General features: G+C 43.1%; 1 protein-coding gene across 2 annotated transcripts in view; it reads left to right on the forward strand.

Moving 5' to 3' along the window:
* EXOC4 (exocyst complex component 4) overlaps positions 1–16,784 on the forward strand; it is a 343,578-nt gene that overhangs the window by 22,468 nt on the left and 304,326 nt on the right. For both annotated transcript variants that reach the window (XM_028746503.2, XM_028746504.2), the window contains exons 2-3: positions 60–249; positions 7,818–8,012. In XM_028746503.2, coding sequence (XP_028602336.1) covers positions 60–249; positions 7,818–8,012 — 385 coding nt within the window. The remainder of the gene's footprint in view (positions 1–59; positions 250–7,817; positions 8,013–16,784) is intronic.

Raw genomic sequence — 16,784 nt, forward strand, 5'->3', positions numbered from 1 at the left:
TGGAGGCCTTCTGTGTTGTGAAGCCATTTCTTCAATTGCTTTTTTTCTTCTTTTTTTAGGACTCTGTCCACCAGTGATGATGTTGAGGACAGGGAAAATGAGAAGGGTCGCCTGGAAGAAGCATACGAGAAGTGTGATCATGATTTGGATGAGCTGATTGTTCAGCACTACACTGAGCTTACTACTGCCATCCGCACCTACCAGAGCATCACGGAGCGCATCACCAACTCGCGCAACAAGATCAAGCAGGTGAAGGGCTGTGCAGTGCAAAAGAGAAAATGCTTCATTTCTGCCAATATGCATTTGGTTTTTCCCACACAGTGCAAGCCTGGATTTAATTTACTTACTTATTTACCTGCTGTTCTGTTTTTACAAGTAACCAGAGTTATATGCACTACACAAATCATGAAGCACTCCATTAATCATAGTGAAATCAACACAATTCCTTATTCAGTTCAGGGGTGAGTCCCAATGCTTTGGTCTGCTTGCTTAAATAGGCTTGTAAAGCCCTAGAGGTTCACCCACCAGACTGACCAGGCCTACCTTTCCTGGGTCTGATATTATAAGTTGTCAGGTGCTGGAAAGTTTAAACCATGGGTAAACAGAAGAAGAATTGAGGGCATGCTTGTAAATGTACTCCTGATTCTTCCTGTACATCCCTGGCTTGTGTTTTTATATTGTAAACAGCCCTGTGATCTTCAAATGAAAGGTGGTATATAAATTTAATTAACAGCAGCAACAGCACATTTCCTTTTCAGCCATGGCTTGAACTCATAAGAAACTGCATCTGCAAAGGAAGAATAGCAAGCACACTTAAAAGTAGTCTCCCAATTCTTTTGGTAATGTCATGGTGAATCAGGTGATTGACATGTAGGCAGCTTTGCCCACTTGTCAAGGGAGCCAACAGGAAGAAGCTCAGGATCTGGCCTGCTAGACGGATTCTGTTATCCAGCACTGCAATAAAGCATCAGGAGCTGCTGAACATTGCTTCATGTGGCAAACTGCTGCTTATCTAGAACTAACTGTGCCCAGGCTGGACATCGGCTCTTCCTGGGTGGAAAGGAGTATAAGACTGGTTATTGTCTCAGTGGTGCTTTGCTTGAGTGATAAGATCTTGTGTTTTGATCTTGCTCTTTGTTCCTCATCCCTTGCCTGTTCTGCTGGTTCTGCTCTCTGTTCTTGATCCTGACTCTTGGCTTTTGTGGGTGTGGGTTGGTGGTGGAGGAGGAGAAGCCAGGGAGCAGGAATTTCTTCCACCCACACAAGGAACGTTTTGTCGCAGTGTGAAATTTTACACTCAGAAAACCAACCTAAACACAAAACTCAGCTCTAGAGTCAGTAGCAGGTCCAGTCCTTGAATAAAAACCCCAACAACAGCCTTCAGAGAGCAGAAAAGGCTTCTTGAACTTTTTAATATTATTATTTGGCAACAGAAACTAGTTAGGGCTGACTTTCATTGGGAGAGAATTCCACAATTCCTCCTCACCATTGCAAATGTTATTTGTGCGCAGAGCACAAATAATACTTCCTCTTTTCTTTCTAGCTGCTTGAAATACTTTGATGGTGTCTGAAGAAATTTTAGCTTGGTTAAGGTAAAGGTAAAGGTACCCCTGCCCGTACGGGCCAGTCTTGCCAGACTCTAGGGTTGTGCGCTCATCTCACTCTATAGGCCGGGAGCCAGTGCTGTACACAGACACTTCCGGGTCATGTGGCCAGCGTGACAAGCTGCATCTGGCGAGCCAGCGCAGCACATGGAACGCCGTTTACCTTCCCGCTGGTAAGCGGTCCCTATTTATCTACTTGCACCCGGGGGTGCTTTCGAACTGCTAGGTTGGCAGGCGCTGGGACTGAACGACGGGAGCGCACCCCACTGCAGGGATTCGAACCGCCGACCATGCAATCGGCAAGTCCTAGGCGCTGAGGTTTTACCCACAGCGCCACCTGCGTCCCCTTTTAGCTTGGTTATTGTTTCCTAATTCATTTGAATTTAAAGGTTAAGAATTATACTGAAAACATCAACATGGAACCGATCTGCATATCACAGACATGTGTAAAAACCGGCAGTGTTTTCTAAAATAGTACTTCCTATAGACCAGTGGGACACGGGTGGCGCTGTGGGTAAAAGCCTCAGCGCCTAGGGCTTGCTGATCGAAAGGTCGGCGGTTCGAATCCCTGCGGCGGGGTGCGCTCCCGCTGCTTGGTCCCAGCGCCTGCCAACCTAGCAGTTCGAAAGCACCGCCGGGTGCAAGTAGATAAATAGGGACCGCTTACTAGCGGGAAGGTAAACGGCATTCCGTGTGCTGCGCTGGCTCGCCAGATGCAGCTTGTCACGCTGGCCACGTGACCCGGAAGTGTCTCCGGACAGCGCTGGCCCTCGGCCTCTTGAGTGAGATGGGCGCACAACCCTAGAGTCTGTCAAGACTGGCCCGTACGGGCAGGGGTACCTTTACCTTTACCTTATAGACCAGTGAGCGGTGCTTACGTTGGCTTAAGAGTTGTCAGGTGGACTGTGACTACTCAGTAGTGTGGGAAAGAGTCCGCACATATGTTGGAAGTTGCCCATTTCATTGTTACCTTTTGTGTCCTGGGTTGATTCATAAGAGGGAGGGAACCATACCTTGGTGTGCGAGAACATGTCTTGCATCTTTAAACTTTTGGTTTTATTGCCTAACATTAATTTTAAAGGAGCACAGTTAGCATTGCTTGGGAAAGATCTCTCATTGAGCTCATTGTCCAGTAGCACCTTAGAGACCAACTAAATTTGTTCTTGGTATAAGCTTTCATGTGCATGCACACTTCTTCAGATACACTTCAGATACACTTGTGTGAGTGTGTGTTTAAGGTAAAAAAGGTAAAGGACCCCTGGACGGTTAAGTCCAGTCAAAGGCGACTATGGGATTGTAGCGCTCATCTCACTTTCAGGCCGAGGGAGCCAGCGTTTGTCCAAAGACAGCTTTCCGGGTCATGTGGCCAGCATGACTAAACTGCTTCTGGCACAATGGAACACCGTGACAGAAACCAGGAAACCAGAGCGCACAGACACGCTGTTTACCTTCCCACTGCAGTGGGAAGTTGATATGCATGTTTGCCCAAATAGTTCAGGAGGCCTGACTTTTCAGCTCAGGCACATTATCATCCAGCTCTTTAACAACATGGTGGTGGCTTCTAGAATTGTAGAATTACTTCTTCAGCCTCAATAGGGCTTGGGAATAAAAATGTGACAGAACCTTGCTAAATAGTGATGGCAATATTTCTTCAGTCCTTCCTGGAAGCTTAGGGTGTCTGCATTTACATATATTTGCATCGGTTTCTGTGAACAAGGAATAGGATTGTGAGATTCTGCATCTGCTTGTGATTCCTGCCGAAAATCAATAAATGTTGCAGAAAGCAGATGAATGGGTATATACAGGTGTGCAGAATGGAGTGAACCCTGTCTGGAAGCATAGGCATGCATGGTGGAGTACCTGGGTAGGTAAAGGCTGGGCTGAGCATATTATGCATAGAATGGAATGTCCTGCTTCCCAGGCAGAGTGGAGGGTTCCTTTCAAACTGGCAGTCTGTGAAGAGAAGGGCATCACTCCCCTGGAGACTGTGAATGGCAACCCTTTTGAACTTTCAAATTCATTTAGTATTTTCAAAGAGGAGTGAGGCTAGCCTGATCCCTTCCAAGGGTGGGAGTTCATTTCAGGGATTTATGTACAAAGCTCAGCTCTCTGTGAAGGCAGAGATCAATTACACGAAATTTGAAATAAACCATAGTCCAGGCTTACTCAATACAATTAAGCTCTGCACAGGTCAAAACCAAATGTATAGGCGTAGTGACCTTGAGATACCACCTTAAAATAACCACAGAGGATGAAGGACCTTTTGGTATTTACTGTTCCTGATTAGATTCAGTCAACATGTATTGAAGGAGCTTTCCTTTAACCTCTTGGGAAGTGACAGTCAGCATACTAGGTCTGATTTCTTTTTCTCCCTCCTTTTTCTTCCTGATTGCCCTGTTAAATTAGCAGTCTTACCGTTTTTGTGTCCCCTGTCTCGCCCTCACAGCTATAAGGTGACAGATTTTATAGACCTGGAGAGACTTCTTCCATCATAATATATACTCGATTCGGACTTTTTTTTTTGTCTGCCTTTGTCCTTGGAGCGATTGGTTTGGGATTGAAAACAACTCTAATACAGCTTTTTCTTTCCTTTTGAATTTTCTTAGAATTGTACACTGCTTTATCACCCAAAGGTCATTGAGGCTTATTAATCTTTTCTTACATTATTAATTTGCTCAACAGCCTTGAGAGGTAGGTTAGTAGTTGTGTGTATGAGAGAGAGTTTCAAACCATGTCTCTAAGAGAGGTAGGTTCAAAGCATTCTCTAGTCTAGCGTCTAAGTTTTAGAACAAGGGTGGGGGGAAATGATCTGTGAACTGCTTTTTTTCTGAGGGGACGCAGCTGTACACATATCCCTAAACATTTTGTGAATTTAAGTTTGGCGCCATTGAGGAGCAGTATTTCAATATGAGTAGGAAAATGAGAGTACCTCTAAACATTTTTTTAAAGCACTGATTAAATAGTTCAAAATATTGTTGTACTTTACTTTGCAATTATTATAACACTTGGCTTTCTTTTGAACAGAACTCAGCATTTTTTGCTTAGGGACATGATCTCTCAGATCACCAAAGGCAACATCTGAGAAAGCTTGTGTTCCTATTCAGAATTTTCTCTTACTAGCAACAAGGATGCAAATAGCACAACACTCAGTGGAGGCTGGGCTATTGGGGCATAGCTCTCTCAAGAAGAATGTCAAGCAATTTAAAAGAAAACATTTTCTCCAAAATCTCACAGCCACAAACTCTTCCCTACTCCACACACATTTTAATACTACATTTAACTCAGAGAAGCTCTGCAGACATTTTTGTCAACCTACTGGTCTGCACCACTTATACAGTCCTAATCCGAAAGTATAACTGTGACAAAGATGTCCTTCCCTGGTCAGAAAAAATGATGTGGAATTTGAGTGTTGGGATAGTTAGCTTTCCAGCCCTTGTTGTGAGGGTTCCCTCTCCCTCCTGTTGTAATGAGGGCAATTTCAGCCTCTGTAGGGCTAAGTTGGGCTGCTTGAAGAGCAGTCCTCCCTGCCTTCTGAGCATGCTCAGAGTTATTTCCTTGAAGACCATACCTCCAAACATATCAAAGCACATTCTTTGTAGCTAGCCAGAAGAAGGGTGTGATTACTATTTTAAGCAGCTTGTTTTTGATTAATATTTGTTAAGAAAACAATGGTGGCTGCTTTTCCTAGTCCACTTGATTTCCCTTCACAGTTCCTAGTCCACTTGATATCCTTCCACACTTAACAAAAGGTTGCCCCCAACTGCTTTAAGCTTTCTTTCCATAAATGAAGCCACAGTTTGTACACCACTCAAAACATTCATTGCAGTTGTGGAATTGGCACCTGAGTCTTGATCGGCATCGGCTAAGGTGCAAAACTTTGAAGCCAGATTAGAAGAGAACTTCCTGAGCAGCTCTAAGGTTGATCTATGGACCTATTTTCCCATTATGTGTTAGTATTGTGTGGGCATTTGGATTTAGCATTCTGTTACATGTATGGGGCTTGTATGATTGGTGCTATAGTGGCATCCAGGGGTAGAGAACCCGTGGTCCTCTGGATGTTGCTGGATTATAACACCCATCACCCCTGACCATTGGCCATGTTAGGAGGGGTTGGTGGGAGTTTGAATCCAACAACATCTAGTGGGAGATTACTCACCCTTGCTGTAAAATCCAGTAGCTGGAATCCAAATAACTACTTCAGGAATGTTGAGTGGGATATGTGACTCCCAGTCCCAAATGCGCTTTAGATAACAGAGTCCTCTGGCTGACAACAACCTGGCTTTGCATGTTCCTGCAGTGTTAAAAGCAGCTGGCCATGTGGGATGGTTCACCTCTTGTGGGTATAAAACTAGTACTGTAGAGTAGTTCTCTGGAAGTAGTGTAGTTCTCTGGATCCTGGCCAATGCAAGGAAAAGCTCTGGCCTTTTGTTTTTATTGTTGGCCCTTTCCACTTAAAGCAAGCTACATTTTGCAGGCTTTCGTAGCAGCAGCAGTGTGGAGGTGTACAAGATCAGATTCCCTTAAAACACATTTTTGTGCACTGACATGTCTCCATATTTGTGCTTCAACCTGTTTCATTTCCCGCCTACTGATAACAACCCCACTCGGGAGGTGTTGCTTGCTTGTCAGCCACCTGTTAAAGAGGGGGAAATCTGCATTCTATGCAAGACCAGAAGGGGGAGAACTGAAGTTTCTGAGTTAGAAGGAATTGGACGTAATCCAACAAAAGTTAGGGAAATCAATTCCATTGCTTTCAGCTGGGCTTAGTACTAATTCTTACTGAGCTATGTACGTTGTGTTGCTGCTACTTAATTAATTTATAAGAACTCTGCTTATGTTCTTAAGCAGCACATACACAACCAACCATCTTTGCTGTTCACTGCTGTTTGTAAGAAAAAAGTTTTTGTACCATGTTGGGGATATACCAATGTATAGCTGCTGCTTCCAGAGGTCAGTTGTCTGTATCTGTGTTTGGAGAGCAGGAATTTGCAGAGAGATGTCCGGTGTTTACTGTATGTGTGTTTTAAATTCTTCCAATGAAAGTCTGCTAAAGCATAAGCAAGAATGTGTCATAAATCTTTCTGTGTAGACTGGCTTTAGGGAGAAGGGTTGAGAGATCTGCATCTAAGGTTGAGAGTTTTAGCATAATGTTTTTTTAACTGTTTCATTCAGGTTTTTGTAATTCAATTATGACCAGAAGCTTGCAGCCTCAGGCTATAAATTGATGTGTAGTTCATCACTTCTGCATCTCTACTCTTTTCTTATTTTGTTTGACCTCATTTTAGAAAGTAACTTTGTTTTTCGAAATGGAAGCCATCTCCATTTTTCTGAAGAACTATCTAGCTAAATTCCTACCCATCATTTCTTAAAACTTCCTTGGTCCTTGGTCTACTGCCTTCTCAGGTCACTCTGAGCTTCTGTTTTCCTAGACTCCCAGCTGCTTCAACTCTCCATTTCATCTGGACTTTGCCTGTTCTGCCTGTCTAGGACTGGAGGAACTTGGGCAATGATAACCAAAGGCTGCCCCGTCTCTCTGACGTAAGGGCAACTAAGCCAACCATTGGTTTCACCTTTCTCACCTAATCCATAATCACTGGCAGTTTTTAATCTGTTGCTACCTACCCTGAACCTTCTTGGAACGGCAGGCTATAGATTTGAAAAAAGTATTGTGTGTGTTTGTGTGTTTTTCCCTGTTAGTCTAGGTTGCAGCATATCGTGGTCTGGAGTGTGGAGGCTGATGTGTAGATAATTCTTATTTGTAGTGACAAGTCAACCTTGATGGCCCTCATATACTTTACATGTGGGGCCTGAAAAATAATGTTGTAATGTGGAGTGCTCACGGCTAGCTTGAACTCTTTCCAGGATATTCCATTTCATTCACCCTCCTTCTTGGTTTTCTGTAGCGTGGACCACAAACTCAGTATTCCATGACCAATGGGCATGCACAGTTACAGGGATGTTTTGGAGGATCTCCCCCCTGCTTGAGAGCCCCCAATATCTTTTTGTACCTTTGCAAACTTTGGGGTCCCTCCAAGCCTGCTCATACCTCCCTCTTGTGCACATGGTGGTTCCTTTAGGGCTATATAAGGGCTGAACCGTAGAACCAAAATCTCTATTAACATATATGTTAGTACTATGATTTGACATGGGCAGGCTTGCTCTAACCAGAAGTCTGTTGATTCACTTGAGCTGCTGTGGTGTATTTTCTTCCAGGTCAAGGAGAATTTGCTTTCCTGCAAGATGCTTCTGCACTGCAAGCGGGATGAGCTGCGCAAGTTGTGGATTGAAGGCATTGAGCACAAGCACGTCTTGAATTTGCTGGATGAGATTGAGAACATCAAGCAAGTGCCCCAGAAGCTGCAGCAGTGCATGGCTAGCAAGCACTACCTCACGGCCACAGATATGCTGGTAAGAGGTGATAGCTGGTGCTTGACAGACAGCTGTCCGATAAGTGTCTGCTAGATTTGCTATCTGGGTCTGAGTAATTAGATCTGCCATTTACTCACCTACTGTATTGTTCTCTCTGCCTGTCTCATTTGCCCTCTTCTGTCACTCACTCCTTTTTTTATCTTCAGTCTATTAACCTCTTTGGTTGCTTTGAAAACTCTGCTGACTTTGACCCTGTGTCCTTAACCTTGATTCATGCCTTCTCAGCCCTTGGCTGCTGTTTCTGCTTTAAAAATTTCTGTCTCACTCGTGTCCATATTCCAGGTGTCACTCTAATAGACGATTACAGACTCTTCCATTTTGTTACCTCTCACTTTGCCATAATTGTAATTTCAGAATGACTCTTCTTCTGCAGTTGCAATGATCACATCTGCATTGTCTCTGCATTGTCCCTCCTGTTGCTTTCCTTGTTTGTCCCAAGATCCTCATTTGAACAGTATTTGCCTTTAACTCAGGATATATTTAGGCAACAGGCTTTCTGTAATTATGTTCCCTCAGTGATATCCTTAATGAGTATGGAAGAAGTCTAGTGTTATTGTAGGAAACTAGATTGTTGTGGTTGATGAGAAATTTGGTGCTTTCCATGGGCCATTGAGAAGTAAACCTTTTATTGATGATCCAGTTCCTCAGTGCTGCAGGTATCCTTGTGAAAAGGGGAAAAGTAGTAATTTGAGTGCACAAATTTTTGCTCCCCTCTTTACTCAATTTGCCCCTCTGTGTTCACATCTCCTGTTTTCTCCTTGCATGATGCTCTCTTCCTCTGCTAAATTGACTTGTCCTGTCCTCCTAATTTTGTTTTCAAAGCATTCGAAAGAATATGATGCTCAAAGAATTAAACCTCTGCTTATCCCATATGTGTCAGTGCCTTATTAAAGATCATCTATCACTGCTGTTATGTGAATTTAAGTTGCACATGTCTGTTCAAAATTATGGCTGAAGAACTCCCAGCTTCCTGATAGAGAGCAGCAATAGCACTGTCAGCTTTTGACATATTGGAAAGCATCAGATAAATTATTTAATTTTGGGTTCTCCTTAAAAAACAGTTTTGAGGGTCATTCCAGCCATTTCATTTTGGAAATACTTTAAAAAATGTGCAGCTAATAATGCAATATGTGACTGCAACTGACACAGATTTGCAGACATTTGATCATAGTACACTGACCAGCGAACAGTGACTGGCTGAAGTCTTTGTTGAGGGTACCCTTGATGGCAAACCTGTGTAATATATTAGATGGCCCTGAGGTGTTACTTGTGACCAGTCAACAATTGACATCTTCAGTTTACTCATTATTAAATAACACTTTTAATTTCCAAAGTTCCTTTTCAAATGCTGCTGTTTCCCTTCAACTATGAAGCTATTAAGATGTTGTGTTGCATCTCACAGTGAGACTGCTTAGGTGGAATGCAGATCAGTCCTGCTCTTAGTCCACAGTCATTAATTATTATGTATTTCCTAGCTATATATCGCCTTACCCCACATGTGCCCACTTGGCCACTTTGTTCTGCATAATTGGCACTGCTACATGTGCCACATAATAACAGCATTTGTAAGAACTCAATTGTTTAGTTACACTTTGGAACTCCCTGCCTATTCAGATCAAGCAGGCGTATTCACTGTTCTCTTTTTGGCACCTGCTAAAAACATTCTTGTTTAGACAAGCCTACCCAGATGCTTAGAAAGTTGAGGTAATTTTTAGTATGTTAACTTTTGTATGTTTTAAAGTACAGTTGTGATTCCTCCCCCTCAAGTTTATTGTTTTATCTTTTGGTAAACTCCTTCGAGGCTTTTTATAATTGGGTGGTGAATAAATTTTATGAAATTAAAAAAAATAAATAGTTCAGTCAGTAGAGCATGAGGCTCTTAATCTCAGGGTCGTGGATTCAAATTCCACATTGGGCAAAAGACACCTGAATTGCAGGGGGTTTTACTAGTTGGCCCTTGTGGTCCCTTCCAATTCCACAATTCTATGATTCTGTGAAAAGTGAGGCAGACTTCAGACTGGTTTATCTCTTGGTGCTATAGTGGACTGACTTCTCTGATTTGTAGAAATGCTCTTGCTCTCTACTGACTCAGCAGTGTAGGCTTGCAACCCCTTTTTTCTGATAGCACAGATAATTTTTGCTGCATCAGTGTGTTAAATGCCTCTAGAGTGGAGCTCCTTGGCGTCAGCCTTCTTTAGCCTACCCCTGCCTCCACATTAGAAAGATGCGGTAATTGTGCTCTAGCTGTTGGGTAGTTCCATTCTCTTTCATTGTATGATCTGAGTGGTGTATAAAATAATTATTAAACTGTCAGGGATGCATAATGTTTCTTGTCCTTCGTCCTCAAGGTAAACAGCTGTTGGCTTATCAAAAGCCTAAAATGATCCAACAAAGACACTGATATCTCATGTGTTGAAATGGGAGAGCTGATAAATATTGTTGCCTGTAGCTGTGTGATATGTGCAGTCTAAATTAGACCTTTGCAGTCATTGTGTGGGCTTGATGCAAGCGCATTAATGGCATAATTTCTGGTTGCTGCATCACATTTCTGCAGTCTGTTCTTTGTATTCCACTCACATTAATTGAAGTAATTTTGCCACTGAAGCGTGTTTCCAACCTCTGCATTTAAATTGAAATTTTAATTCCCTTATTGTTTGGCAAAGACGTCTGAAGATGGCTTGTTACAGGTTTCATTATCACTCAAAACACTCCAGCTGGTTCTAATGTACAATGATTAATTCTGGAAAGACTTATTAATGTAAGAAAGGCAACCTTTTCCCAGAAGCAGGCGCATAGCAGCAAAGGTATTTTGGTGACGGCTGGTGTTTATATGAAGCTAGATGAAGAAAAATATGTGTTTGCTGCTGGCTTGTGACACCAGCTTAAAACTTATTGGGGTGATCTTTGCAGATTATCTGGGTACAGTTCTATACACTTATAAATGAATGGACCCAGCAAAAATAATTTTGGAATTTTGAATGTCCTGTAGTTAGGCTGGAAAATAAATCCTGAAAAGACAAACTTGCTAGCTATGAAACGTCATGTTTATGCTGGCATGCGGGGACAGGGACTCCATCTTTTATTACCTCAAGGAGGAGCGGAAATTATTAAGTTAGGTTCCTGGTGAGTTGGATGTGAATGGGGAGGCTGGAATTAGCTAGACCAGCCTATTCCCACCTCCTTACTTACTTTGTGTGCCCTACTCTCTGTTTGCACCCAATGTTCATGTGTGAGTGTGCATTCTTCTGCATATTGCTTGCATGAATCATCTTGGGCTGTTGTGTCTATAGTGACTTATCCATAGTGCATTTCCTCCCTGTAACACCCGGTGGCCTAGGATGCATTGACAGGGGCCTGTCTCATTCCAGGGATTGTGTTGGGCTTTTTGTGCTGTATTTTGCCGCAGGGAAGCAAGAACAAAAAAGAATACTTGCTCAGGGCATGACTCTCAGCGGACTTGGAAGAGAAGAAAACATAAAGGCAGCTGGGGGTGGAGGAGAGTGATTACTGAGTAGGAAGTAGTGCTTCTGAAATGGGTTTGGGAGCTCTAGGGGAATAACAGATGGAATATGAATCAACAGTGTGATGCTTTGGATGAAAACCCAATCTTTTTTCCAGTTGCATCAATAGGAGTGATTTGTTTCCAAGGCAGTTTCTCACCCAACATCTTCAATTCGTAGTCAGTATGCATAATGAAGTACAGTGGTACCTCGGGTTAAGAACTTAATTCGTTCTGGAGGTCCGTTCTTAACCTGAAACTGTTCTTAACCTGAGATACCACTTTAGCTAATGGGGACTCCCGCTGCTGCCGCATGATTTCTGTTCTCATCCTGAAGCAAAGTTCTTAACCCGAGGTACTATTTCTGGGTTAGTGGAGTCTGTAACCTGAAGTGTCTGTAACCCGAGGTACCACTGTACAGCAAGGGTAGTAAACGTAGTGCCCTCCAGATGTTGTTGGACTCCAATTCCCAGCAGCCCCAGCAGCATGACCAATGGTAAGGATTTGTAGTCCCAAAAGTATCCAGAGACCACCATGTTTGCTCCCCCAGATATACAGGGAAATGTGTCATGCTCATGCATATGCCCTGCCCATTGTGTGCATAGCAATGTATTTCTCTGTATGCATATAACCAATGTGCATAATCTATATTTTGCAAAATTGGGAGGGGGGTGGATAGCATGGTTGTATGATGTTTTAAACACAGAAGTTCTCCTGTACCACCATGTATATAAAGTCTCCATAACTGGGTGGATCGGGCTAGAGACATCTAGGTGAGCTGGCTCCAGAACTTAGGAAGCTTTCATACTACTACCTTCAATCTGGACGACATTTTCTTTGAAATCCTGTTTTGTGCAGCATAGTTGTAGAATGATAATTGCTGATCTGAAAGGATTCCAAGAGCAGCCAAGGTGATTAAAGGGTCTGAATCTTGTGTGGAGTTGCTAATGTAATTCAGGGCTCTGACTATATATAAAAATAAAAGATTTGGTGCTACATTTACCCAAGAGAAGCTAGGTTTGATGAACTGTAAAAACTAAGCAAGCCATCACATATTTTGCATAATTCTGCTGTTTTCGTTGAAGAGGGGCAAATAATCACTGCTGAATTTGGTTCTGAATGATTCTGGCTGGTTCCTCAGCCTTCCTGTGTTGACTGTCATTGTTGGGGCTTTTTTGCATCTGTACAAACAGCACATAGCTCTTTATTTCTGCATCTGAAGGTGAATAATAGCATTCAGAGTCCCCCCCTGAGTTAGATCTTTGCTTCTTGGACCAAAGCCTGCATTGCTGCCACCTTCTGTTCCGTTCTCAGAACTGAACAGGTGGAGCCATCAGTTTTCTATTGCGTTCGATTGGAATGTGTTCAGCCAAAGATAATTTGTTCAGAACGGGAGCCTTGTTTGCAGTCAAATTAGCTCATTTCCTATTGTTGTGCTGACACGGCAGGCCCTGAAGCATGGCAGATTTTCCCCACTGCACCTTTTTGTTGCTATATCTGAACCTTGGCTTCAGAGCCTACCTTATTAAGCTGCAAGATATTTCTACCAGTTTGGGTCAAGCAGAGTCTATTTGCTTGGTGCTGTGAAAAAGAAATTGGAAAGCGGCTGGATTGTCCAGGAGCTTTCATCCATTCTTAATGGCAAAGGATTGTTTGTTTGGGCCTGGTGGGGTCAGAGACAAATGTGTTCAGGCAGTTCAGGTTCAGGAGCAGTCAGAGGAAAGTCAGTCCAGAATCAGATGACATGATCTAAGATGGCCTGGTGGTCAGGTTCTAGTGCAGTCAGACAAGAGGGCAAGTCAACACAGAAGAGCTGCTCTGACTGTTGAGCCAAGCCTAATCCTTTCTTTAGATAAGACTAGCGGGGCCCCTATTGGCTCCTCAAGCCACCTGAATTTGCTGAAAGCCTCCCTTGCTGCCACTGTTAGAAGGATGCTGTGGAGCAGTAAGGCTCAGGCCAGCCATTCCTTCCCTCCATGAGCTGTGAATTGTGCCTCTTGACACTAAAGTGGGGAATGGGTGCTAGGCCCAAATTTGACCCCTCCCTTGTTGAATGTGTTGGTTGTTCTGGCCAGAGTGATTGGAGTGGGATGATAGTACCTTGTTACCCTCAAGGGCCCTTATTGGCTGCCGTGGGTGCACACATGTGGGCAGACAAGGTGCATATTCACTGCTCCCCTCCCTGGTGCACAGAGACCCCCATCTGGTCTGTACTCTCTTCCTGTTTTCTGACTGCTGATTTTCTCCAGCATCTCCTACTCCCATCAATTTCCAACCATAGCCCTCTCCTCACATTCCAAACCTCCCAGTGATGAGGTGCAACATGAGATGAACCCTGTTTAACTGAGCAATCAGCACGGTTCCTTATGGTGTGCTGCTGTGTGCTTAAAGACATAGGACATAGCCACTGCCACCTCCCACCTTCCTGCAATGAAAATAATATGAAAGTGGCATTTCTTTTAGCTGTTTGAAAAAAGATTGTAATGGATCTTAACAAGCACAGTGCGAGAGATATATGTAGTTGAAATAATAACCTGCACTGCTGTTTTAATGCAAGCGCCTCTTTACATAGGTTTCCTCAGTTTCCCCCATATGCTGAATGGGGATAGTTCTTAATGAGACACTCTAAATGTTCAAATAACGAACAGCAAGCAACACTTTATGAGCATGTATATCTTTAAAGTGCTCAGCATTATACTCAGCCAGATTTTTCATTATTGCTTCTAATCCCATTTTCTGATCCTGTTCAAGTTTTGTTTTGTTAATTTCATCATCGAGATGTAAAGATATTTTGAAAGCAGGAGCGCACAAGCAGAGAGAGGATTTCTTTCCCTTTGTAACATCTTATCGCCTTTTCTTCCTTTAATATACTTATCAATAACTTCATCTCTTTCCTTTTAATCTTGTAAATTCCATTATCTGAGGCATTTTGTTGCATTAAACCATTAGTGCCTCCCATTGCCTCATTTGCATTGACACGTGCTTGACCTCGGCCCCTCTCCTCTTTTCGTTAATGCATCAACAAGCACTGATATCTCTCTGGAGCATTATCATTTGGCTGTTAGCTCAACTAATAACAACCATTCATTTAAGCTGAGGGAGGTTTATTAAATAAAAATGGGCAGTAATGAAGGTGGTGGAGGAGCAATAGCTAGCATCCTCATTTGTTATGGTGAGGGCATTCAGTCTCTTCATAAAGTGTGCTGGGTTTGGTGGAGGCGTCTTGGCGTTCAAAGGCAGGTGTTATTGGGGTCTGGGACAAGATCAAGATTAATTAACTTGTCACAGAGCTACTCCCCCCAGCAGCAATCTTGCATCTAGTTCTTCCTGTGAGGTTTTATAAGGAAGACAGGTGTCAGTAGTCTGTTTCCTGCTCATCTACCCTCCAGCAGAAGCCACCATTGATAGAGAGGGGCAGAAAATAAAGTTGTGATGTTACGACCCTGAGGCCAGGCTTCCTTTCTTCAAGGGCTGAAGCTAGACATATGAAGTGGGATAAGGAATTTCTTCCAGGGCAGCCACAGGAATACATAACCAACCAGAAGAGGAGCCCATGGTGTTAGTATCTCTCCAGCTTGAGGACTTTGCATTACTCTCCTCTGACTCAGAGGTCTCCACCCCAGAAGTTCTAGTGGAATCATGATCTCCCTTGCTCTGTCAGCTGACAACTGCTAAAGTGGCCCGGGCCCCTTTAAATGAAGAGGCTGGTCATACCAAAGGCAGAACTTTGGATATAGCAAAAGCCCCTCTCTCGTCACACCATGCCACAGACCTAGAATGGTGCTGGGGGGGGGGGGCTTGCTCTGGCATAGCACAGCTGGGGTACTCCTGATTCAGGCGGAGATCTGCTGGATCCTAAATCTCATACCAGGGGATCTTACCTTAGGATTGTGCCGCAGGTATTCTTCAGACCAATATGAAAAAACGTTGTGCAATGTTTCCTAAATGTGCATCGTTCAGAAGCTAGCTTCCTTTGGCTGTTGTTGTATTTCAGATGCTGGAGAGGATTGGCTATCATAGCACTGAAGCTTTCCTAACAGACTGGATGGTTCATCACTGCTGATGACTTGCATTTTAGTTGAGCTGGAAGATGTCAGATTGCTAGCCAGCATCATCCATAAGAATTTTTTTTAATGAAAAGCCACCTTCTGCCACAGGGACTTCTGAGAGATTTTATTATGAGGTTAATTTGTTAAGGCTTCTGTTACGAGACATCTTCACATTTGTAACTACTTCAATTTCTCCTAGAGTGCAGCCGAAAAAGAACATTTTCTAGAACTCTGATATTATTTTGATTGTTTCTCAAGCTCTGATTTACGGGCTTATAATTTAGTCCCTAGTAAACTAATGAAACTCTTACAAAGGAACAGGAAATGCTCATGATCTTGGGGATAATGGAGCAACAAAGTACAAAATTCTGCCAGAGAAACTAGATTGCATTTCTAAATGTAAAGTTGCACAGTTTTTATAACCCCCGGAGGGACCAGGAGAAATAGTAAGAGTTGGATTAAAAACATGTATAGAATCGCAGTTGGAAGGAGGATTCTGTGGGTCACCTATTCCAGCCCCCTGCCATAAAACAGGGTCACCCCACCCCAATGCACTGCAGATAGTTTCTTGTGCAAACGCCTGGTTTTAATCTTTTCTTACAGTAAGGAATAATTTATCATTAGATGACCCTAATGAGGCATTATGTTTTCTTCCAGTGCTGATCTACTCTTATGGTAATGAAGAAATTCCTAAAGTTTAGCACATTTCCAGATGTATATTTTTGTGTGCGGTGACTTTTCGGCTATTCTTCCTTCCCGCTTTCCCCCTCTCAACTTCATGCTATAGTTACAAAATTCCCTTATGCCTGCTCTTCTCTGCGTAAACCATTCTCACTGTTGGTGCATTCCCACCACATTCCTGTCCCATTGCCTTGAATGCTCACTTGTTAAGCTTCTGCACAGTTCACGAAAATGGTATGAGACACGAGCAATTAAGCCAATGGCTAGGATAATCTTACTTCAATTTGGTAAAGCCTGAGCTCTTATAGTCAACTGCTGAAGTATGTGTTTACTTCATTTCTACAACCTCTTAATATGAGTTTATTATTTATGAATGTTTTATATGTACTAAGAGCATATACCCTGTTGCCACTTCTCAGAATGCTGATGGTCTCCTGAGCAGCAACTAGTTTTGCAGGGGAACTACTTCAAAGAGGGTGTGGAAGGGACCTGTGAGCACAGCCACAATTTTTTCATCCACAA

This window comes from Podarcis muralis, chromosome 10 (assembly GCF_964188315.1).
Source record: "Podarcis muralis chromosome 10, rPodMur119.hap1.1, whole genome shotgun sequence".
NCBI classification, from domain to species: domain Eukaryota; kingdom Metazoa; phylum Chordata; class Lepidosauria; order Squamata; family Lacertidae; genus Podarcis; species Podarcis muralis.